The sequence below is a fragment of the Opisthorchis viverrini genome, assembly GCF_000715545.1.
Source record: "Opisthorchis viverrini unplaced genomic scaffold opera_v5_32, whole genome shotgun sequence".
NCBI lineage: Eukaryota > Metazoa > Platyhelminthes > Trematoda > Opisthorchiida > Opisthorchiidae > Opisthorchis > Opisthorchis viverrini.
In genome coordinates, this window is record NW_008751687.1 from 929,160 (window position 1) to 954,888 (window position 25,729).

A 25,729-nucleotide genomic window follows, 5' to 3' on the forward strand; every position below is an offset into this window, starting at 1 on the left:
CAAGACCCTGGTGTTCAAATAGCCTGTGAAGAAAACCTTGTCGATCTGGAATATGCAGATGACATCGTTCTCATGTTCGAAGAGGCGAAGGCGCAAGTATTCTTGGATGAACTGACAATCCCGTCCTTTGGTATGCACTTTGCGCCCACAAGATGTAAGGTCATGCTTGTGGACGTGCAGTCACTGGACACGCCACTTACAATCCAGGAAGAGTTACTGGAAGCGTTTTACGTACCTTGGAAGTTGTATTAGTTCTGATTGCAGTGTGACAGATGAGGTGAATGCACGAATCTGCAAGGCTCGGCCGCGTTCGCCAACTTGAGACACCTATGGCGTCAGAATGGTTTATCCCTGAATCTGAAGGGACGTGTGTATCAAGCTACAGCACGAGCTGTCTTGTTGTATGGCTGTGAGACTTGGCCTATTCGAGCAGCGGACCTGAGACGTCTTCAGATGTTCGACAGTCGTTGTCTCAGAACCATAGCTCGCGTGGGTTGGTGTCGGCGACTCCGTATCGAGGCGGTTAGAGAGCGTGTTTTGGATTGTGTAACGGGTACTTCCATCGAAGAGTGTGTCCAGCACCAGAAGCTGCGTTGGTTGGGACGTGTTACGTATGCCGCACCGTCGTTTGCCCAATTCGGAGCGGCGTAAACAGCTAGGTGGCCAACCCTTGACTTGGCAGAGCAGTATGAAGGAGTTCACGAAATGCCTGGGTGCTGTCGGTGCTACTCGCCTTCCAGGATGGGGACCGCGTGATCCTCACTGTGCTTGGTTGGAGACACTACAAGATATGGCTGCCAACCGATGTCAGTGGCGTTCTTGTTGTCAGTTTCTATCCAGATTGCCTGAGTGAATGTCTGGAGGTGTAGGCACCTCGGAATGATTGTGTTAAGCTAGCACTAAGTCCCTCTCCCATCCACCTTTATTTTTTCTTTACAATAAGGCTTTCGAATAAGTCATCGTTGTACGGCAGTGAAGCATCGGTGTTGAACACTGATTTCATGCTGTCAATGATGATGATGATGATGATTGACGAAGGCCTTGCCGATCTGATATATACAGACGACATCGTCCTTGTCTTCAAAGAAGAGAAGAAGGCGTTTGCGCTTTTGGATGAACTGACCGAAGTCATCCTATCCTTTGTTATGCACTTTGTGAGGTCGTGCTCCTAGACATACAGTCACTGAACATGCCACTTATAATCCAGCAGGAGGCACTCAAAGTTATGAACCGTTTTATGTACTTCGGAAGTTGTTTTAGTTCTGATTGTGGTCTTACTTATGAGGTCAATGCACGAACTTGCAAGGCCTCCGTCGCGTTTGTTAATTTGAGATACCTCTGATGCCAAAAAGGTACATCCCAGAATCTCAAGGGACGTGTATCATGGTACCGTACAGGCTGTTTCGTTGTATGGCTGTGTGCGGACCTGAGACGTCTCCAGGTATTCGACAATCGTTGTCTCAGACCGTAGCTCATGAGAGCAGGTGTCGGGGAATCTGCAACAAGGTACTTAGAAAGCGAGCTTTATGTTTTGCAACGTGTACTTCCATTGAAGAATGTAAACATCCCAGAACCTGCGTTGGCTGGGACATGTGTTGCGTATGCCTAGCCATGGCTTGCCAGAGAGAGTGCTGTTTCTCATGCCCAATTTAAAGTATCGAGAAGAAAGAGGGGTATGTAAGAGGTTACGAAAAGTTTAGGTGCTGTCGGTGCTACTAGCCTTCCATGATAGGGTCCGTGAGATCCCCACTGTGCCTGGTTGGGGACGCTGCAAGTTATGGCCGCTCATCGATTTCATTGGCGCCCTTTTTGTCATTTTCTATCCAGATTGCCTGAATGAATGTTTAGAGATTTAGGCACTTCTGAGTGGTTGTAGTAAGCTAGTACTTAATTCCTTCCCTATCCACCTTTATTCTCTTCTTCCCAATAAGGTTTCCAAGTAAATCATGGTTCTACAACAGCGAAGCATTTTTGAACACTGATGTCATGCTGTCGATGATGATGATTATGCCTTGTTGGGAATCATCAACGGTGCTGAAAAGCCCCCATAACCTCTATTTTCATGGATGGTTCCTCATTGGGGCTTACTACTACCGGCTTGTCACCATCACTGCTATATTAAAACGCGCGTTTACTGACCGGAAAGTCCATGGTTCGAATACGACCTCTGCCTCTCGATTTCCCCTGTCTAGGCTTGGGCAACCTGGCAGCTCTCGTGCCTCCGTCGGGTCGCACGGCAGCTAGGCAGCGAAGAAGTGCTACATCTGAACGACTATTCATCCATGGTTTTGGAATTAATTTGGACTCCGGAGAAACGGCTCCTGAACAATGAGCATGAATCTGGGCACAAGCACTCCACTGGTGACCGTTGGTTTGCCTATTACACTTTAGTATTTTGCTTGGTCGTTTTTGGCGAAGCCAAAATAACATTTCACACTATCTTGTCGTATATGTTATGGTGACGTGATCACCAAATCACCAGTTTGCGGCTTGGTGAACCGGGTCGGGGACCTCCTGACAAACTGTGTGATGGAGATACTTTCTGACTTTGCTTTCTTGGATGCCCCACATGTTTCCCTCCTTTTCCCCACACTACTGGTTATCGACGTTTTCCTTTCTGATTCTGTCGCGTCTAGGCTTTTGCAAAGTTTACTCCTCACAAGCATCAACACCACCTGAGATTAGTGAAGGTTGTATGCATGTCATCGGTATATTGAACATCGATCTTCATTCATATTCATTTACCGCGTTCTTTTACCTTGTACATCTATTTTCATTTGCTTTTATATTTGCGGACTTCATTCTAGACCGTTCCAGACTGTTTTAACTAACAACCAATGGACTACGGCCAATATCCACCGGTGCCCCCATCTTCCGAACATTTTCAACCCAATTATTTCAGCCCTGGTGATATGTAAGTTGGTTTTAGACCTCAGTTTAATGTGAGCCTAAACTACACGTCGTCGATGACTACTCTGTATCTACTTACCTCCTCATTTTCGTTTCATTGCATATTCTGTCAATTGCAACATCAATTTACGAGTGTGGACTCGAAGAGATGGAGAGAGAGGGTTTCCTCTGTACCGTTGGGTACTAGCATCTCATTTTTCACACAGAAAAATCATATGCGACTGCAAGATCATGTAGACACATCCGGTTGTTGAGTAACTAGGAGTTAATGAAGTTATTTTTAATAGCTGTTTACCGGATAATCGTTGCCATCCAGATAGGGTACAGTTACCACTGTTTTGTCGGTAAGCTGAAAATTCAATTTCTGTGTGCTGGATCTCGAGTTGGCTCAGTGGTTAGGGCGCGAACTTACTAACCAGGTCAGTGGTTCCAAAACAACCCACCGCTACGCACTACTACGCTCCCCAATAACGCACTGATGCTGTCACCTCGATTGGTGATGAAACGTTTTCAATCGAATCGCTCAGCTCATCAAACAAGCCAACGACCACCAGATAAACAATTATTTTTTATTGTTACTTATTTACAATCATAGGCATGGGAGAGGCTAATGCCTGTGTGCCTGTTCATTTAAGAGCGACGGATAAATAGTTCATTTCGTTACTGGTGTGCACTAATGTTGGTTTGAGCTTGACACATTACAACTCCTTTGGCATTGATGGATGATCCTTTTGATGTGGTTGCGAGAATCGTCTACCTGGACGTTTACACCACTCCCGGCCAACTTACGAAAGACACCACTGCTTGAATCGATTTGGCCAAAGTGGCTTTTGCCAACTCCACTCGTTTGTAACTCTGGGACGGATGTCAGCTTGCCTTTCTAAGTATAGTATGTGCGGCCTCAGTGCAGTTTATTCCACAGTCGTGTGAAACAGGGAGTCTGGTGATGTGTGGTAGGGATGGATACCAAATTGTTAACGGGGTGGTCAATAGTGAGTGACTTTTCTGGCCGATTTTCTACAGTTCCAGATACATCTGTCCAAACTTCGGTTTTGTCCTTTCTGTTAGATCTAGTGCTGACTGGAACGAAGTATATAATAAACTGTCGACGGGCACTTGGCAAAGTAGTTCTCCAAAAGTTGTTTTCGTGAACGGGCTGCGTCTGCTGTTAGGCTCGTTGGGGGACAGATAATTCCCGATAAATGTTCAGCTGTAACACTCTTTTGGTGTCTAGTTGCCATGCCACTCGAAGAAAGCACGAGGACTGGTATATTGCCAGGTTGCCCAAGCATAGACAAGGGAAGTCGACAGGTAGAGGTCGGGTTCGATAAACACATAGAGACGACTGTATCTAGTCCTTTGTTTCAAGGATTGCCGGAAGGTCACTCAAAAAAAGCAAATATTCGGTTCGGACAACTGCCGTGCCATATGTTGGTTCGATGAGACTGTAAGTCGTATTCCTAAGAAGTTTTTGCTAGTAAATCCTCAGCACTGTTCCCAATTCAGTCTTCTCCTTCACTTTTTTCCAGGCAGTTCAGTCAGTTCTCATATACATCCGCACCTGGTGCTGCATCATCTCAAGACTATCCTACGGCGTTCCCTGGCGATTATTTCACACCGGGGCCGGCGAACAAACATGTCGAAGATGTCGAAGATTACGAGAATGAACCTCCATTGTTGGAAGGTAGTTTCGGATGGTAGCTTATTTTATCTCTGTGTTAACCACTTGTCCAGTTTCATACAATTCAATCGGTGCCCGTTAGCATGTTCTCTGTGTAGATCCAGCTCGTATTCGCCACAAATGATATCCGTTCGAGGTGACGGTAACATATAAGTGTGCTTTAGACGACCTTGTTTGTCTGAGCACCATGTTTCCCACTTCGGATTACAGTGCTTCGTAGTAAGGATTGCGGTAGGATAGGGCTGAACTGGTCCTTCGTTAGATAAAGTCGTTTTGGCCACCTGTTTTATTTGGCAGCATGAATGGTCTTTGGATCGTTTGGTAAGTTTTTGTGAGAAATTTGTTGTGCCTATGTGTGTTTCAGAGCCTTCCCTATTTATCCGACCACGTTTCAAACAAACTTTTGACAACGGAGAACAAATGTACCGCGTTGTGCGGGACCAAAATGTTCACTTGTTAAATTTTATCCATCGGAGTAATACTTTTTCCCTAGTCTCGAGAGCTCGTTTATTCATTCTGTCGCTTTCTTTCGAGTTGTTTTATCGGTCGTCTCAGAACTTTTCGACGGCACTTGGAAGTTTCTCACTGTAAAATTTTTTTCATTTGTAGCACTTCTTCGGTGTCTAGCTACCATGCCACTCAAAGGAAGCGCGAGGGCTAGAATACTGCCAGACTGTCCAAGCCTAAACGGGGGAAGTCGAGATGTACAGGTCGGGTTCGAACCACTGAACTTTCGGTCAATAAATTCGCGCTCTAACCACTGGGCCATCTCGCCCTCAAGCTAGTCTACTGGTCGGATACCTGATCAGCACCTCACATTTGTTCAACCTCACATTTGTGTATTCCGATTAACTGCAAGGTCATTATCTCCAGCTGGGTGTGAACAAGCTGAACCACTGATATTTGTGCATTTTTTCTGGCGTAATAGGCTAGAATAGCCGTACCGTATTCTTCAGATAGACAGAATCCGGTTGATTATAGCCCTGGAAGTAGGGTTGTCGTCTCCAAGCGCAACATGTTCTAACAGGATTCACCTATGGTGTCTACCTTTACGTCTATGTGGAGTTCGTGGGCACCCTATTGTTAGCATTGGACAAGATACATATTTGAACTTCCAAAACTGGTGTTTGAATCTCTCCCCAATTATGTGGTTGCTCCTCGACGGGAGGCTTGGCGGTGGTATATTGCGGCCCCTTCTAATTACAATATATTTTGAGAAAATTATCTTCGATACTCTTGAATGATCTGCCTATCACAATCATCATTATTGACGGACTGGAATATTCAATTGTGCTTAACGTTGTAGGCTAGTAAAACCAAACGAGAAACCACTCAGCGATCACTGGACATTAGGACTTTGGGATTTGAGGTGTTCCTAGCGTTGCTTAGAACAGCTGTGCCAGTCATCTTTGAGCCGGTGTTCCATAGGACTTCTCGCGATTGCTACAATTCAGGCTGGCCATTTAACCACTCCTGGATATGTTATCTTGCACCTAAACAGAACTAAACTGCCATCATGTTCTCTGGTTTGCGAGCGCAAATTGCTCTCTGGTAGGGAGAACAAGAATTAGAGTTTCCTAGTGGTGGATTTACAGAAAGCGAGTAGGGCTTCTATGTGGAGGTGTCCTTGTTTTGGGAGTTTTTTAATGGCACCACTGTTTCGTTAAAGAAGCCACTGCTACTCAGAAGCATATCTTTAACACCAAACTTAAACCCAGATTGTCAGTTGTTATCTCTAAAGTAGATCGCTTCTCTGGTGTCCCATCAGTGTTCGTTTAGTGAGATAGTGGTTGCAACTTGATGGGAACATGCTGTTATTACTGATTAAGTCAAACGGATGCGTTTCACTATGCTCATTGAAGTCTTCTGCGCTTTGTAATGCGCCAGTCATTCTCCCACTTTCTCTAACCTTACTGTACTTGCAACTGATCCGTGTCGTTTGCTTTCTTATTTTGTTACGCTTCACTTGGCCATACCCCTTTCAGAAGTCATGGTAATATTACGGGTAGTAGTGGACACCTGTACAGTGTTCTTCACTATTAGTATTTAAGTGGAATTGATTAGGCTTGGCTACGGCACTTAGAGTTGAATGAACAGCATTTGAACTCATATCAACCCTGAGTTTCAACAAGGTGAAGACAATCCAGGACAATGTACCACCTTAGTGCGGTGCACACTATATAGTGCAATGGCTTGGTACGAGTTCAGTTTATCATACCTACACTTTGAGTGAGCAAATGGGTTAGCGGAATTCATCATACGGAGTGGGACTGTACATGACTTTCGTGTTACCAATATCTTTTGACGACAGCTATCAAGAAAGCACTGAACCACCTCAGAACGGCTGCAGTGGTTGATTTGGAAAGTTAGAACAGTTGTGCTAGTCATGCAGTCCAGACGTTGTTCTGTAAGAGGAGTCAATCCATGCTAAAAACTGAGAAGCACTGTACGGCTATTTCATCTCTATTGCAAATCATCAGCAGTGCGCGTTTTCTAACCCTCAACCTTCCGGATGGTAGTCTGAATACTTGACCGTTCGGTCTCAGACGCTGATTGGCAGTGTCTATTGTTGTGGAGTATCACTTTATTCAGCAAGAACGTCCAGCAGCCTTAAACGTTTTACCTAAGCTAAAGTAAATCGAGTTCATGGCCCGTGCGCCATTCAAGAAAAGCACGAGGTACTGATTAAAAAGACGGACTTCTTGGAGCTCGCTCTTTGTCTGAATCCCTCGACAACGTGAAGATGAGTCTCACTTTCATAACAAACTTTAGATAAGCGAGATAAACCCACCTGAGCAGTTGTATAAATATCGTCTAATCTGCTAAATCCTATGAATGGAAGCACTACTTTTACTTACCTATGGTGCCAGGCTGACGCTACCGTATCTGCCAGGAGCAGAGTATACACTGGCAGTGCCTTCCATAGGGTTTTATGGACGAGGAGTGTGATGCTAATGCGCAGAAGATCCATGAGACCTTGTGTTTGGCGACCTGCATCTCCGAGGCATTACCCGTGTCTGACAGCATACAAGCAATGCTGAGGCACACCAGCTGGCATAATTCCTCCCCCGGAATAGACAGTCTAGTTAGGCGCCGTGTATCGTCTAGAACATGTATTTTACATGTGAGAGGACCGTCTACCTCACAAAGCCCTTTTACTCAACCCTGTACTCATTAGGGACAATCGAAGGGCCGACAGTCAGTGACCTGGTTGCGAAATATGAAAGCCCTGAGCAGGAAACTCAGTTGAGTTGACAACTACCGCTCCCTGGATTGTGTACCTTAGGACCCAACTCTTTGCCACCGACAGACATAATTTAGTCACGCGGTCAGTAGCGCTCTAGCTTCCAAGTTATCTCCTTAAACACACAAAGGTACACAGTGTTCCGATTCATCAGGCAACCAGAACAATTCAACACCAAATTACCGATTAGGCCATCTTCTTTAATGTCTTCAATGGATATTCCTTCACCACTCACATTTCGGTGAACGAAACCTTAGCAGCTGTAAGCAGCATAACCGTGGTACTTGTTCTTAGACTGACTAATTGATTGGTCGAATATCGGCACCTTCCCCATTATCATCATCATCAGAGACAGCAACATCAGTTTTGGCACTGATGCTTCACTGCCCTACAACAATAATCACAGGCAGGGTCACAGAGACCCCACCCTGGAAGGCATACAACACCAGCAAAACCCAAACCTTTCGTGATCTCTTTCACGCCCTTCTGCCAGCGTTATAGCCTTGCAGGGTTTCTAACGGATGATAGTGCAATTTCCGTTCATCAACGGAAAGAGTCAATGAATCTTGTTAACACCAGTTAATCCAACAACACAAAGGTCCTTATTAGATGATCTTGGCAACAGAAAAATCGGGCCTTGTTCGTGTGCTTTTCGAGCCGAGGAGTAACTGAGATTAGCAGTGAAGTCCCGAATGGTGATGCTTGAAATCTTTTTGCTTTATGTTTATCCCGTTGGCAATTATCAGATGAACTATACTTTGTATATTTTGTTGCTTTCCAACTCCATAATTTCTCTGTATTGATTATTGCGCTGGTTGATCCTTGATGGTATTTACTCCTAACCCACTGTTCCAATTTATCCTTTCTTTCTGTCAGAGCTGGGAATCAATTTCAGTCACATTACAGGAAAGGTAGGCCTAATGTTTACATCCTTTTAAAATAAATTTACGAGATTTTCTTGTCATCAGTTTTGACTGGTTAGTTAGTACATGGTTTTGTAATGCTGCTTGTCGTGTTTCCTCTTTATATATACGTACTTATTACATTATTAGACTGGTATGATAAGGAGATCCAGTTTTGTTAATATTTTATAGCTTTCCCGGAGGTTTGTAACGGGTTCCATCCTTAAACAGTACCAAAATTTTTCGTAGGCAAGTGCACCTTGCTTATTACACAGGAGAACTATGCACAGTCAAGCCAAGGTAGCTCAGTAGTTAAGGCGCCAGCTTGCGGACGGGAAGGTTTGTGGTTCGAACCCAAACTCAGCACCTTGACTGCTCGTGTTCAGGCTTGGGCAGCCTGGCAGTATGTGGGCCCTCGTGCTTTCTTCGGGTGGCATGGCAGATGGGCACCAAAAGGGTGCTACAGCTGAACGATCCCCCAATCCAACATGCAGGACCGCAGAAAGGCTGTCGGACCCAGACTTTGAGACGGCTTCGGTCATCCCTATCCCTCTTCGTTCTCTCACTATTGAATCTTCCGCGGAGCACTTGGATTATTGGTTACTCCCGCTTGGTGCCAGCATCTTCGTGAACTCAAGTCAGAGTTTTGTTAAATAGCGACAGAGGGGAGCATAATTTCTCGATTGTTCGTGGTCTCTGGTTCTATTTCTGTCCAGTGATTTGGATTGTTCAGTGTTCGCTCAACGATGGTGCTGCTCCTAATGTAATATGTTTCGCATATTCTATGTTTAGGAGAGTATACCCATTTCGTATTTCGCCTTTTATTTCAAATGTATGGCCTGATTCCAGACGTTTTTCCAAGGAGTGATGGTTCCCGTGATCAACTAACCATTGCTACACGAAAAAGCTGGCTGGAGTTTTGTCGGACAAATATTAGCAAGGCGGAGGAGACATTTACTTCAAATTACTCTCCAGGTCACTCATACCAAATAGAATCCTGCATCATGTTGATATCTCAAACATTTGCTTGTTCGCAAGCAAAAAGCTGTCCTACCATCCTCGTGGCAACTGCAGGCGTGCCTTTTTTGTAAGTTTGTCGTGCGAGACAAAGCCCAACCGGCCACCAAAGTCGGAAAATATGAAACGCAAATAACCTGTTCTGACGGTTGAACCACGGCGCTGTATATCATCTTGTCAAACAAACTGTACGTCAGAGATCGTACCGCAACAATATGCTGTCGATTTCCCCCTATGCTTGCAGTGTTTGTTCCGGACGTCTTTTTGAAAATGAACAACACAAGTGACTTGTTCGTCGCCTGCATCATCCTATTTCCCACACGAATGCCCCGCATTTGTGCTTGATGATGAGACCGGAGTCTCCGTTAGCAGAGGTGCATTTTTGTTGAGGAGCTGATATTAGGCTGTTTGGTCAGTCTGTCGATAGAAGTATCCTTTTTTGATGGAGCCGAACAGGCATTGGTGCCTGGAGACGTTGGCTGATCCAAAGATGTTAAGTCGGATTTGACGAACAGTGCATGAACCCAAGAAAACTACTATAGGGATGCAAAGGTAGCTTGGTCTTCCCTAGCACCATCGATAGCACAATAGCGTCCAACGATCATGCTTCGCTGCTGTACATATATGCGGCCTGGGGTATTGAGAGGGCACCCAAACCTAGACAGAAGAAAGCTCATAAATTTGTTCCTTGACATCCACCAGCCTTTTGCTTCGTTCCCTGGTCCTTTTTATTCTTCACTGTGTCTACTGCTCAGTACCATGCCCGGTTGTCGGCTTGTCGATCACAGTGTAGTTTCGCTGTTAGTTTTCCGCAGCCACTTCAGTGTCTCACAGACACCAGGCCATACGACTGCCTTTCACGTAGTCTATTATTCTCAATGAGCGCGAGATGTCTCATTGGTTAAGGTGCCAGCCTGCGGACCGGAGGGTCCGTGGTTCGAGCCCAACCTCAGCAACTTGACTGCTCCTGTCTAGGCTTGGGAAACCTGGTAGTATATGGGCTCTTGTGCTTCATTCGGGTGGCATGGCAGCTAGGCACCGAATGGGTGCTACGGCTGAACCTTTGTTATTAGTAGTATTACACTATTCAATCCCGAAATAGCTGGGCACATCTCCCTTTTCACTACCCAGGCTTGACTCAGTCGATTCGGTTTCTTCTAAGACGGGCGATGAACGGCACACAGTCAGATCCACTTACAGCACCCAGTTTCTTCAAACACTTGATGGGCTGTCAGGTGTATTCTCCTCTATAATGTCACGTGCGATCCTGAAAGTGCACATGAGTCGATACTTCCTTTAGGGTTGGGTTGTTCATTTGGAATGACTAGGTAGTCTTTTCTCAAAATGCCTTTCAACTGTCCTCTTCTCATCCCTATATTAATATGAGGATGGCTTCTTCGGCTTTTGTCGGATCTGATGTATCATTTGGCCCCGATTCGGGCCAGATCTGAAGCTGTTTCATTCATTGTTTTTTTTCGGCCATGCTTTTGCTGCTCATGTAATTCCAATTCTGTTTATTGCAGACGTTTGCCGTTCTCGCACCGTATAAGGAAAGCTCCCAGGAGGTATTGGAGGATGCTGACTTAGCCGGTCCGTTGGTTTTTTGTCTAATATTCGGCTGTACACTACTGTTGGTAAGCGCTTGTTGAAACTTCACCCGATTTTGCGTTTGAACTGTCACTGATGGATTGACACAGTGCACTGGGAGCAACCTTCCAACGTGTTTTTAAGGTCTACTCATCAGTACGTAACGCTGCAACATATAAAAAGTAGTAGATTTTTTGCAACCAAGGTAAACGCAGTGCGTCAAAAATCCCAGGGCATATTTAGTCCATGTTATACCTTCGAGCTCTAGGTGGCTCAGTTGTTAAGGTACAAACTTACTGACCGGAGGGTCTGTGGTTCCATTCCGACCTTGGCATCTCAACTGTTCATGTCCGGCAGTATTTCGGTCCTCGTACTTCCTTCGGGTAGCATGGCAGCTAGGCGCAGGTGGGTTACAGCTGAACGACATTTAGATTCTTGATTTCGACGTAACAACATAAAACCAGAACGTGGATGCAAAATTAATGACACATCTAAATGGTAATGAGCTGCTGGCTTTATCACCCAGCGTGGCTGAGCGGTCTGAGGCACTCGTTAAGAGCATACGGGCTAACATGCATCTTGTATGCACTTAGGAGACAGCAGGATTACTTTGCTCGGTAGTGATTTTGCAGTGAGGAAATCCCACTTGATTCGTTTGTCCACCCTAAGCACGGATAGCATAATCTGTCTTCCAAATTCCCGCCAACTTGTATTCACATTGTCCTCTTGCACTGAACTGATTTAGTCCTCCAAGGTCAGTGTCTTCACGTCTGTTACCGAAAGTCGTGAATAAGTTCGGGGGTCAGGTCACACATCTGAAGAGACCTCAATGTCAGTGAGCATATGAATGGATACGACCATTGCACTAGCCGGGTTAGACAGCCCCAACAATGATTCATGGTTCTAGGCATGTAGTGCACAAGAGAAGTAGGTTTTGGGTGCAGAAAAAAGGCGCTAGCGGCTTCACTTAACGAGTGGTGATCATTCGCAATAAATACTTCGTGTTGAGCCTTGCTTGGTACTAATCCGGCTGACACCTGTCGGCGCGGAGTCGCTCTTTTGCGGGGGACTACACATTATGATCGAAAACGGTAGCTTAGTACAATATATCCAATACTCTACTAGTCTTGTCCTCTGGTTTAGGGACAAAAGTTACACCAACTTAGTACAACCGGTGTTAAGTATGTTGCCGCCGGACAAAATGGTGGCAGTTAAATATCCGCAAAAGCTTACTTGGAGTCGCTAACGCCTCATGAAGATGTACCATTTTGAAGTGCATGGCCTAACCGAACAATTTGAATACGCGTGATGCTATCATAGGGTTGATTGTTCGTTCTCCAACGTATCATACCTTTCACTGACGGATGTATATGGTTTCGTCAACAGTTTCTGAAGCGCCAGTCGATTACGAGGGCCCTTTCGTTCCATTCTGTGGAAAATATTTGTGTACTGCTTAGAGGTGTTGACCTACAAACTGTTTTCAGAAATGTCTACACTCTCCTTTTGCTTCGTCCGTTTTCTGCCAGTTCCAGTAAATTTGATTTGGTTCCTTTGTTTTGCATAGGCGGGCAAAGTCCACTTCAACTACATTTACGGTCTAGGCGTTTTTGGTTGTCTTGGAATCTATCTCCTTCTCACAATGATGACACCAAATGGCGTCACTCCAACGCGTGTGGCTTCCACTTTGGGCTATTGCTTGTTGCCCATGTGTCTGCTATCCTCCCTTGGTATCCTCATGTCACTCACGTGAGTTTCCTGTGTACAGTGTTTATTTTATCATAATTTTGTGCCTGGTACTCTCTGTCCCTTCAGTTGTTTTCTTCCCCGAGTCTGCTCCCCTTACGTTTGACTCCCGACCCAGCATATGGCCAAAATTTAAAGGAATTGTTCCTTGCTAAGTAATAGCTCTGTGGTGGAATTTTGGTAGCTCGAGTGCATTGATTATTTGTTGGTTCGTTCGCTCGGTTTTCCAGCTCTTGATCGCCATTTAAGATCTTATCGATGTGCATCGATTGTTTACAGTAAATGGTTCCTCCCACTCCGAACAAAGCCTACTCAAAAGTTTCACTGGTCCCAATTGGGAAGGGAGGTCTCTCTGGTACTACCTCAAATTTGGTGATAAGAATACGGCACAAAAAAGTTAGTATGTTACTACTGTGACGGCGCTATAACGTGGTTGGACGCCTCCAAACAGGTCTACATCTCCGGAGACAACTCGCGAAGAGATCGACCAAATTTCGTCTTATCCATGTTGGTCCCAAACGCTTTCAAGACACCAACTAAAGTACTTACCTCTTCATGCGTGGTAGGAATGTTCGAAAGGCGTACCTCCCATATCCAGTGCATTGGGTGAATACTGCACACCAACACAAATCGAGATTCACAGTTACAAACTTGATTCAATCAAAAAGGAGATCGCATTTGGCTAGAAATTGACAAAAACTGGCATTGTGGGAGGGAGTTCACAATTGAGATGCATCGAATGGCTATTAAAATCTCGTATTTCCGTGTAACCAAGACGTTCAAGGGTGTCTTTTGATGGGGTTGGTCATATGAGCTGGCTCGCCTCCTATACAGCTGAAAAATTAACTGAAGTTAGCGGTGCTCTTAAATACCAGCAACAGAATTTTACTCACCGAAAGCTGCACCATTTAGGTGGAAGCACTCTACGTGAGAGTATGGCTGGCTTGAAGTAGGATAGTTGCTGTCTTATGGCGTATCTGTTAAAGAACATTACTTCGTGCCAGCCAAACAGGTTAGCTACTTAGGGCAAAGCAAGCAGGAAACGGGCAACGTTCTCGCAACATTCTGATCGAGATGGACCAAGTGGTTAGAGTGGAATTTACTGACCGGAAGGTCCGTGGTTCGAATCCCACCTCTGCCTCTCGACTTCCCCTGTCTAGGCTTGAGCACCCTGGCAGTATTCCGTCCCTCGTGCCTCCTTCATATGGCATGGCAGCTGGGCACCCTAAGGGTGTTACAGCCAAACGATTTCGATTTTCTGATCGAGTTTTGAACATAGGCCTATTCAGTCTACGATCTCGGCCCAAAAGTCACATCAAACCGAGCTCAAACGGCTCCTATATTATGCCTTTCATCCGCTTTTCCTCACCAACGACAGATGATCTTAACTAAGAGTAGAAATGAGGAACAATGCTTTCTCGAGGGCATGCCCGCAACAAATGGCCTGGGAGTGTCATTAATTATACTCATTCATCTGTTTGAAAATGGCTATGAAACTCTGGCTTCTTCAACGACTGTTGTTAAGGTGCGACACAGAATAGAGCAATCTTGACATTACTAATCAATGAATTCCAACTGCGACCACTTTGAGTCACTCGGTATGTGGAGGGAGTTAGTTTTGAAGTAAACTACGACCCTCGACGTTACTCAACAATCTCATGTTGCCGTTCAGGTTGCACAGGATTGTGCTAGCCCAAGCTACTGAACAAAAGCTAGGTGTTTTTGAAAACATTACATGTGTCAATTCTTGATGATGCCTGGTTTCAGAGGCTAGCTATCAAAATTCTACCTGGACTGTGCGCAAACAGGTAGTGTATTTCCTGCCAGTAGTCCCTAGTCCAAAGTTGAGTCGTACTTACCGGTTGATTAATTGTGAGCAGTTACACGGTTCTTACCAAACATACGGTCTAACCGGAAGTGTGTGAACTTGATTAATCTGTAGTATACCAATAAATGTAGCACCAGAAGGAAAGCTTCGTGAGAAATGTTCCGTATTGCTCGCGGACGTTTTCGTCTCCAGGTTCGCTTCAGGAGCCACCTTTGTGTTCATATTGTGAATACAATTTGCAGTAGCATTTGTGGTGGTGCTTCCAACCCGAAGTTTCAGAGGTTAACTCCTTGTTTCTGTTTTTTTTTCAGAAATCTTCTGGGAATTGTGGCCACCGTGGCAGTAGTCCTATGGTGTGCTATATCAGCAAGCAAACTGTTCGTGCGTGCACTCGATATGCAGCATCAACGTATCTTGATTGCCTACCCCTGTGCTCTTGTTTATAGTGTTTTCGCCCTTTTGGTAATCTTCTGATTTGTCTGACAAACTTTTGACTTGCTGATTTTTCGTCCTGCACAAAATGTGACGTGATCTTCACCGCTTTCCTTCCCCGAGAGTTTATCTGTGCATATCTGCCCAGAAGAATGCTTCGTTGCCCAACTGTTTCTGGCTATCTTCCTGTTGATTGAATGTCGCTATCAAGGGTTCCAATCCCTCTTGCCTTGATAAAATATCAAGTTATGTGGAATCTTTTAACCGGTCCTTAAGTCGTTGAGGGTAACGGTGATACTACTGATGGGGAGGCACGCAAGTAGTGTGTTGTTCGTGGAATTTCGCTTTGCGTCTCTTGAAAAGGGGAGATCTGTTGCGGAATTTGTGGAGTCACTTCGTAACGTTTGCTTGGATTTGAGCGACGAATGATCGGAGTCAATAAATATCCAGGATAGTTCAAGAAGACTCGTTAAGGAGAAGATGGATATCCAGTTTTTGTAAATAAGATGCAAAGGAGAGTTTTGCATCCCTGTATAATGGTCTGTAACCGGTCAGTTGGCATATTCTAGAAAAATTCCGCAGCGAAGGCCTTCTTCCTTTCATTTGGTGCCGTCACCAAGACAAGGATGAAGATCCCATGGCCGCAACCCTTTGAGGATGGGAATATTCGGACCTTCGTTGCGAGGTTATTAGAAAATGCCAACTGACCGGTTACAGACCATTGGACAGAGATGCAAAACTCTCATTTGCATCTTATTTACAAAGACTGGACATCCATCTTCTGAACGCGTCTCCTTGAATTTTACTGGATATACATTGACTCCAATCATTCGTCGCTCAAATCCAAGCAAACGCTACAAAGCGACTCCACAGATTCCGCAACAGATCACCCCTTTTCAAGAGACGCAAAGCGAAATTCCACGGACAACATACACTCCTTGCGTGCCTCCCCATCAGTAGTATCACCGTCACACCTGTCGTGAATGTCCCACTGTGGAGAACTGAAGTTGCGTGCACCCAAATTCAACCATCTGTCCACAAAAACCGTTTTTGTGAGTGTGAAAGAGGCATATGCAACTGAATAATGGTGAGGCATATGTACCGAACCAATTGCTAGACAGTTTTAATGTGTCAAGATATCCTACTTCCGCCTTGTGGATGTTCGTCAGTCGGCTTGTTGTGACAGAGGTACGTGGCGAATGACATAAACGAGCTAGCTCCAACCGCAACCTCTTAACTGTGGGGTTTTTTTGGACGGGGCGGAGTAGTTGTTTGAATGCAGGGCTGTAGCTAAGTGAAATACGGGCAGTGCAGTGGTGACCAGTGACGCAGAACTGCCGCTTTCGCTATGTATTCCGACGAAGCGCGGCAACAGTCCAAGATTAGAAGAATGAATATTTCAGCCGTAACCCTGTGGGTTCATAGCTGCCTTGCCACACGAAGGCTGATATACTGCGGGTTGTCCAGACACAGACGAGAACATCCGATAAGCCTGGATTGGGTACGAGCCACGAACCTTCCGGTTGGCAGGTTCGCGTTTTTAACATTCAGCTAGCTTGAGTTCCTGGTCGTATTTGTTTCTGGAAAATTAGTGACCAGTTTGAACCGGACCTGACGTAGCGGTAGCTTTTAACCGAATATTCTGACATTTTTACTGCACCTGTTAAGGCTGGAGGTTGGAAGTATTTCGGTTCTTGTGTTTCAAGCATTATCGTATGTCCCATAAGGATAAGCTGAGTCGATTGTAAAATGGGTGGTTCAGATTAATTCAGTGTCAACTGGACAAGAGAGGGAGCATAGGCGTAAACTTTAAGCCAGGAGAGGTCGCATCTCGAGTCCACTCCCGACATTTCGATCTCCTTCGTCTAAGATCCGAGAATGTTACGGTCTCGTAGTTCCTCTGTGTTGAGCCTGAAGGACACACTGGAGTGTGATTTAGCTTCGAATTTGGATGTACTGTAGTCCTTCAGGTGTTATCACAATAAACGAAGTTCAATCTGCTGTGGAACTCTCCATCCCGTAAGCGATGAAGAGCGGAATTTGAAACCGTAAGATCTGTTTGGCTACGTGATTCCATCAGCGCACGTTTAAGATATTCTGACTGATTTCAAAGCGGTGACGATATCCGTAGAATTTTCGCGTTCACATCTTGGCACGGTCATGCTTGTCAATCCGGGATAAGCGCCGCATTGGTGTTTCCCCCTTTGTGTTTACTATTATACCTTAAAAGGAACACATGCGAAAGACAGGTCAACGTTCCATATACATCCCTCAAACTTCAAATGATTTTATGAATCCAAATGAAGATAAAATGACAACTAAAGTTAATGCATGGTGTGTTCTTTAGAAAAATTCGGCATCATTACGAAGTTTGGAATAATAAAACACGTCCACATTCATTTGGTTACGGGGCAGGTTCCTCGGTTGGGCATGCCACTCATCGATCCAGCTCTTGATGTGCTGCAGCTCGCGTTGCCTTGCATCAACGACGTCCGGCGGATCAAGTTCATTTTTCGCTCGCAGGTCAAGGTGATGCGCTCCGGAAGGTATGCGAATGACGTTGCACCCCGGAGCCTGGTCGTCCGTTAGAACCCCGAAGGCGGACCAGGGATCCAAATCCCCGTTACTGAAGAGTAAACGAATAGGTCATGGTTCTTTCGAATGACGGGAACAGAATACAGTGATCAAGGAAGAGAAAGGGCTACATGAATAGTAGGAGGCAAGTGTTTTTCGCCAGTTAAAGCTTTGATGTAAAAATCTACATTTGCAAATAACACAGCAACCTATTCGATCACTTTAACCTCTGCGACGTTCCGTTTCACCGCTCGGATTTCATTCATACCGGCTCAGCTGTTTGATTTCTATGGCAGACCAAGCGTACATACATCCGAATTGCACCATATGCAGCTTCGAAGTGTGTCGTTATTTCCCGCCATCAGAAAGGGTACAGAGAGAGAGAGAGAGAGAGAGAGAGAGAGAGGATAAAGCGCACATACCATCACATAGTGCTGCGTGCTGTAATGATGAGAGCCCGCGCGTACCATAACAAGCGGGTGAATTTAGAACCCTTCTCGGGTGTGACGTATCCGAAACCCACTGGGTATTCGATCGGCGGTTGGGAGGTAAAAACTAGCCATTTGCCGTGAGGACCTTACTTGATTGGGTACTTCTTGGTCCGATGAGAATTGAGGCGAGGCAGAAGATTGCCAACCATTGTATAATCGGGTGCAGTCAGAACATTTACGAGCCTTTGCAGCAGCTCTACGACTCGGAATTCACAGATACTTCAGCATACAACACTAGTCCCTCCTTCGAGGACCAGAAAGCATATTTTGATAATAAAGACTGGTGCGGTGCGGGTCAATGGTTCAGGTTATGCTTTATCAAATTGCGGCACAAATGACCGTAACCCATGTGTTTGTGACTGCTTAAAGCCCTTGCTGGACTCCGTAACGGCAGATTTTCGTTAACGAGCTAAGTGCTTTGCTTTTAAGGCGAGGCATGAGGAACTGGTCTTCCAATAATCGCCATTAATCTGACCGAACTCACGTCTGGTGTGCAAAACATAACGACGGACACTGGCAATGGAGCGTGCTCTAACGATGCAGTTGGATATACATTCCGATGCAATTATGGTCGACTTTAATTTACCGACGAAACCGCCAACGCGCAGAGGCGCTCCTTTCTGTATGCATTCACCGTATGATCCTCTAGGATTCGTTTCTCGGTGGTCAATACCAGACAAGTGCTACTACAATCCGTGTGCAACAGTGAATTTGTTTGTGTTGACCCGTTAAACGATACCGATTACTTTTGCCGGGAAAATTGGCTATCCAACCTTCGTAACATCCATAACTCGCGAGTCCCCACGTGCATAAATCCCAAAGAGTTTAGTGGTATTCCCCGTGCCGAAATTCACGTACTCTGCAACGCATCAGAATTTACATATAGCGTGGTAGCATATGCTCTCTTCACGGTGAACGCTGAGGTTTCTGGCTGTTCATTTGTCTTCTCGAAGTTGCGGGTGGCTCCGTTTAAGTCCGTTTCAATACCAAGGTTAGAGCTGACAGCTGTTGGTTTGGCAGTTTAAGTGAAAAATCTGATGGGAGCAATTAAAAAAGGGCTACTTCCAGCGTACTGCGTTTTGAACAAACTCCATGACAGTTCTCTACTATGTCCATGAGGTACCTCCTGGGTTTTGTACTTTTGTCTTCTCGGAGGTCCTGGTATTTCGCGTCACACGAAGATACCGTTTGGCTGTTAGAGTGTTGGCATCCATTTTGCGAAAGTAGCTGCAAGTGAGGTTGACACTGTAACGAAGTTTATCATTGAAAACGTCTTTATGTCAGGGAAACAGCGGATTCGTTTCACTTTATACCACCGGAGGCAACCTACCAATATTTCTTCAAAACATCCCCAAGTTCGCAAGTTTTTTTTTAGCATAAACGTGGGGATATCAAGCAAGTGTATTGACACCACTTCGGTTGCTGACAAAATTCAACACGGGAAACTCCATAGATAAATTTGAATACCCACTCCTCTAAGGATTGGTGGTCAGTATCAGTGGGGTGTAACCCGATGGATTCGGTCTGGTGTCACACTGCAACAGACGCTTTTGACTGTCTTCAGGCACTCTTTCCTATGTAAGACAGGATGCTCTCTAAAAGTTTGCTCGACAGCAATAAGTCCACGCGAGATGGCTCAAGTGTTTAGAGCGCGAATTTACTGGCCGGAAGGTCCGTGGTTCGAACCCGGCCTCTGCCGCCCGACTTCCCCTGAAAGTATCCCAGCCTTCGTGCTTCCTTCGAGTAGCACGGCAGCTAGGCACTGGAAGGGTGTTACAGCTAAACGACTTTTAATAAGTCCACGCAATATCTTCATCTGATACAATACAATCAAAACCTTTACATCTATAAAGATAGATGAAACGCTCAACAAAATCAACTCCATTCTGAAATTTCAGAGGAGCACAAAGTGATGAGAATTCTGGAAGAGACAGTCATACAAGAGTGTGACAGTTGTTGAACCAAACTGAATTGTCCGTGTGATAACTACAGAGCCTCTCATACCAGGTTGGTCAATGAGTGGCAGTGAGTCTCAAAACACGGCGTCCTGGTCTTCCAGGTTGTGAGTTTGAACTTAAAAATGTGGGACGCTGTGGTGTTCTTACGCCGACAACCGCTACCTTGTGGTTAGGCTTTTGAAACAAATTATTTGGTTGAAGACCGCAACCGTCTCTTGTCCAAGCTTGAGTACTCTGGCAGTATCGCACCGCAACCAGGAATTTCACAATTACGAATAAATTCATGTCGCATGGGCCGTCGAGTGGTGTCGGGTCGCCTTAGTTGCTGCATAGGGCAAGGTGGATAAGCGAAAACAGGCAACTGCTGATACCTCCCTTCCTACACTTTCAATTTTTCCCTCTTCTACCTTACCCCACCCAAGTTTGAACACTCCCTTCGCAGGTCCTACCACCAGGGCTGACCGATTTGTTCAGCATTCACCACACTCAGCTACAGCTTCCGTACGTCCGACTTCAGTGACGACCCTAAGCACTTCAAAGTCTGTCTCCAAACCACGAAAGGCGGTCTACTGCCTTTATTGTTCGAACACTGAATCAAGCACAAGCGGCTGTTGCTCGTACGGTGGATTCCCTCCGCTGATGCAGAGGCCGCCGCAGCTGGATATACTGGGGTAAGTATTGCATTGAGTGACAGATGGAAAGCGTCTAGGCAGGGTTGGGTGAGAGAATCCCGAAAACGTGAGGTCCACTGCACCCTACTTATCGTGTCTACCTACACAAACTGAAACTCTCAATATAATAAAGACCGTTTCTATAAAGCTCTAGATGCTCTTCTACAAAGCAGTAAAGGCCGAGATATCGTTGTAGTTGGTGGTTACATGAAGATCCAGGTGGGTAGACTAAGCGCACGCCCTGTTGGCCACGGAGAAGCTAGTGGACCCAGAAACCAAACGAAACATTCAGAGCCGGGTCCTCGAACATCGTCCCATGTCGGATATGAACGGCCAGTGGGAACAGAAGTCCACAATGCTACTCAGAAACGGAACTTCCGTTAGCGGTACAACCCAGCGAACTTGATGCGAACAGTGGACCTCTGATAGGATCATGGCTTCGTTGGACGCCCGACCACAGATTCTTCCTGACTGCAACCACAACTCAAACCGATACATCATCCGACGCCGGGTAAAACTGAGTGCCCATGCAGACGAAGAAGTTTGGTGGACCTGACAGGCCGAAGGAACGAGGCAATAAACCATTACAAAGGTTCGCGGGCTGTTCTACTTGATTCGTTCGACTGGTATCGGAAGCCTCTTGTCAGCGAAACTATCAGGGACCACAATAGCTCTGATATCCAGCAACGGAGAACGTTTAGACGGCCGGGGACAATACTTTGAAAAATTCAATTGCCTATCTGCTACCTCCAATCCAGACTTACGGCCTTCAACAGAAAGGCGCATTGTGAACACGGAAACCGCTAATCCTCATAAGTGTCCGAGTGTATAACCCTAATCAAGCGTCATTGTGCTCCTGATCCTAACGATCCTTCATCTGCTCCGTTCAAGGATGGAAGCGAATTCCTCAGTCAGTCCCTGTTGAGCCTATTTGCGTCTCTCTAGGAGAAAAAGATGGTCACAGTTTGCTGGTGTAAGTCGATAATAGTATCCAGTTTCAAAGAGGGTATTCGGATTGAATGTGGTAACCACGGGGGTATAGCCTGACTCCCTTTCTAACAAGACTTTTGGGATCACTGATTCTTCGTCGTCTTACAGTGGCACGGGAATCCTTGAATCGAGAACAAACGGGATTACAGCCGGGTAGAGGTTGCATCGACCGCATCTTAAAACTCCGCTGAATGTTAGAGCACGGCCATATGTACAGACGACCCTAAGTCTTAGTAATCCTTGATTTCAAGGTGCGTATGATTCTGTCGATCGGTCAGTGCTCTTAAACAAACTTGTTCAACAGGGTGTGCCCCAGAAGTTGTAAACATAAATTTCAAGGTGCGTATGATTCTGTCGATCGGTCAGTGCTCTTAAACAAACTTGTTCAACAGGGTGTGCCCCAGAAGTTTGTAAACATAATCTGGTCCCTGTATTCACATACTTCTGGGCGTGTGAGGGCATATGGTGAGCCCTCCAAAAGCATGCCCACCACAGAAGGTAGTGTCCAACAGGGCTATCCACTCTCTCCATTTTCGTTCAACTTCGTGATTGAAACAATTCGGTTAACGCTGGGAGGTCTTCAAAACCCTATCATTTAATCCGTTGCTATTGTGAACCTTGTTCATCTGAAGCACTCATATGTTATCGCCCTAGTCTCTGAAGACAGACGCTGCAGCTCTGTTGAATAAACTGACAACCGCCATGGCACGCGCCCTGAACCTTCAAGGTGCAAATTCATGCTCCATAACGTAGTCGCTGAACATGTACCTTACAGCTGAAGGAAAATCCTGGAGGTTGTGGAGAATCTTATATACCTTGCAGTAGTATTACTCTGGCGGAATCTCAGAGGCATCGTTTGCGGTCTCAAAAGGGCATACCACTTGGTCTCAAGGGTCGCGTGTACCAGGTGATAGTTGGGGGCTTCATTGTTGTATCATTACGAAACATGGCCTTTGAGGACAGGTGATGTGAGGCCTCCTCACGATTTTGACCACAGGCTTTTGCCTCAGAAGCGTTTTGGGTGTCAGATGGCATCAGAGAATTCGCAATTAGAAAACGGGTGTTAGGTCGTGTAGCAGGTACTTCAATCGCAGAAAACATCCAGCACCATCAACTGTGGAGGCTCAGCCATATGCTACGCATGCTGAAACACTGTCTATCGAGACAAGTGTTGTTCTCTATGCCTCCTTCGAAATGGCGGAAACTTCGAAGTGCGCAACGTATAAGTTGGCAGAAAAGTGTGAAAGAGATTACCAAGATTTCGTGTGTGGTTGGTACGGTGCGCCTTCCAGGATGAGTGTTTGGAAGTGTAGGCACGTCAGAATACTTGCGATAGGCCATCGCCAAGTCCCCTTGCTTATCCACTCTTTTTTCTCCTTTTAATCATAAGGCTTGAAATATTATTAGACTGTGGTTTTAAGGCATCAGTCTCAACACTGTTGTTGTGCTTGATGATTATTCACATGCGCTTACCATTCAAAATCCGCCCAGAAATGAGACGTGGTTAATTATCGGCATCAGTACCCAACAGTAGATTCAAAGTGTTCACAGGGCACGTTCAGGCCAGGCGTAGCCGACAGATGCTGACCGCTGACGGAAAGTACAATGGGATTGATGCCGTATTCGCCGATGGGACCCAACAAGGTGACTGAGACAAATCTGCCCTCACGGAAACGCACCAGAACGTCGTCTGCGTGGCGAAATGAACTAGATTTAAGTGATGGATATAATACGATAGAAAAGACAGTTTGTGTAAACCCACAGATGACGAAAGTCGTGACTGCCGTCATAATAAAGGCATGGCGTGTCGCTCATCTGCCGAAGCAGACCGCACGTGGCCAAAACGCTGAATTGAACGGTCACGTTGTCTCCGAAACGTTCCAGAGAGGACGTGCTTGAGGATTCGAGCGGATTGGCCGGCAGAACTTCCGATCCGTACCCGGTCTCCATGGTCTGGACAACCGGTGGGTTTTTTGAATACGACTCTTATGAAGTTGGCAGTTCTCAATAATATTTCACCATCTATGGTTGATTTCTGGGAGCCAATTTTGCTTCGTATGTGACGCGATGCACTCTGTAAGATAAATCAACCCACAACCGAGGGATCTCGGGTCTCACTTTTATCTCTACAATTCATTCTGACTGCACAAAAGGCAGGAAATTTAGACGTGAAAGAAGCTGGATTGTTTTTTATAAACATAGACAAGAGTTGTTATTCTATTCAGGCTTTCCGAAAATTTACAAATTCAGTGAGAGATAATTTGCTGAAGGCCAGCGCATCGTGTGTATTGGACAGTCCACAAGCTGAAGTCGCTACACATTGAGTGCTGAGCAAGCGACCGAATGCAAAGGTGAAACCTTCAAGAGTGACTTGGATTTATTTGACTCACCAGGTCCTGACCTGAATGTGTGTAGATCAGCATTATTGCATAACAAAGTGCAGTGTGTAAAATCAATGAAAGAGTATGATTTTAGACGTACCTAAACACGATGTTAGTAGCAGTTTTGATGTTCTTTCCCCAGAACTCAACTGCAGACCAGTTTATACGAGGTCGAACAGCGAACTTGTCGAAACAGGATTGAGAGAATACCACTGGATCCCACTCTATTGAAGGGAACATACCGTCCCCATTGGAACACATTGATGTCGTCATTTCCAAGCATGTCTGTAAGTAGATCAACAAGTAGTCAGGGGGGACGTACCAAGTGAGGGGTGTCTCCTATGAAAGAATAGGTTAGAACCGGGTTTAACGTTTAAGTTATCTATGGGAGACACACAGTGTGCACTCGCCGTTTGGTAAAACATTTAAGTTCTTCATTGTGATGCAAAACATGGCACCACCTCATAGTGATACATTCAAAAGTCACACAATATGCAACAAAGTATGCAAACGTTGAGAATGTACTTAACCCGGTCGCAACTCATACTTCACCGACAAGTATCTGCCACAAACGGCAACTACGGGAACGATAGAGCATGCAATTTCTTTCTTCCCCGTCAAGCGGACTTCAGGAGACACATGGCAACGGGTGACTTTCAATTCCACATCAAATAACCTGGAAGAACAGGTTCTTCACCCATTTAAAACGGTTGATTTTGCATGTCACATCGTCGCTGCGACGAGTGCAACTCGAAGTAATCTAAGCCAAGAACACGAAAGAAGTCCATCCCTGGCCAGAATTGTTACTGAAATCACTGGAACTAAGAGGTTGTCCGCTCCAATCGTTGTGTTTTGGAAGAAAACTGGTCTTCTGGATTTCCATGAGAAAAGATACTTTCAACATAGACTGGCTTCACTTAAAGAATGGAATCCCCACTGAAAATTCGCAAGTCTCTCAACACCCAAAAATAAGTGGCTCAGAAGGAAGAGTAATTCACATGGAACCGAGTGCAGTCACCGGTCGGTAGATAAGGGTGGCGATAAGAGCAACTCGAGATGACAGTAAAAAATTTAGTTACCAAGATATAATGTGGATATCAGTTACTAAACTCTACACCATCATTTAGCTAGGTAGTCTACACGACTTGAAGGCTCATCCCTACCTCATCAGATGCCCAAGACAGTTGTAAAACGGTTCAGTCGACCGTCATAAAGCAGGCTGCAGTGCGCATTCGACGGAAATTCACCTTTCTGTCTAAGGATGCATCATCATCATAGGCCAATAAGTTATCAGACGTACATCAGACGTTGTCGAACAGA

At 45.5% G+C, this 25,729-nt stretch overlaps 2 protein-coding genes across 2 annotated transcripts in view; one reads left to right on the top strand and one right to left on the bottom strand.

Moving 5' to 3' along the window:
* Window positions 1–2,649: 2,649 nt before the first annotated feature.
* T265_02519 (hypothetical protein) lies at window positions 2,650–18,490 on the top strand (the record flags this gene model as incomplete). Its single annotated transcript, XM_009166782.1, has 7 exons — window positions 2,650–2,914; window positions 4,440–4,594; window positions 8,712–8,746; window positions 11,278–11,388; window positions 12,906–13,087; window positions 15,224–15,374; window positions 18,395–18,490. 7 exons carry the CDS (start codon window positions 2,838–2,840, stop codon window positions 18,488–18,490), a joined length of 807 nt encoding a protein of 268 aa, XP_009165046.1.
* T265_02518 (hypothetical protein) overlaps window positions 17,589–25,729 on the bottom strand; it is a gene marked incomplete at both ends in the record, with an annotated part of 34,226 nt that continues 26,085 nt past the window's right edge. The window contains 2 exons of the mRNA XM_009166781.1: window positions 17,589–17,970; window positions 24,510–24,694. Of these exons, the coding sequence (XP_009165045.1) occupies window positions 17,688–17,970; window positions 24,510–24,694 (468 nt within the window). The remainder of the gene's footprint in view (window positions 17,971–24,509; window positions 24,695–25,729) is intronic.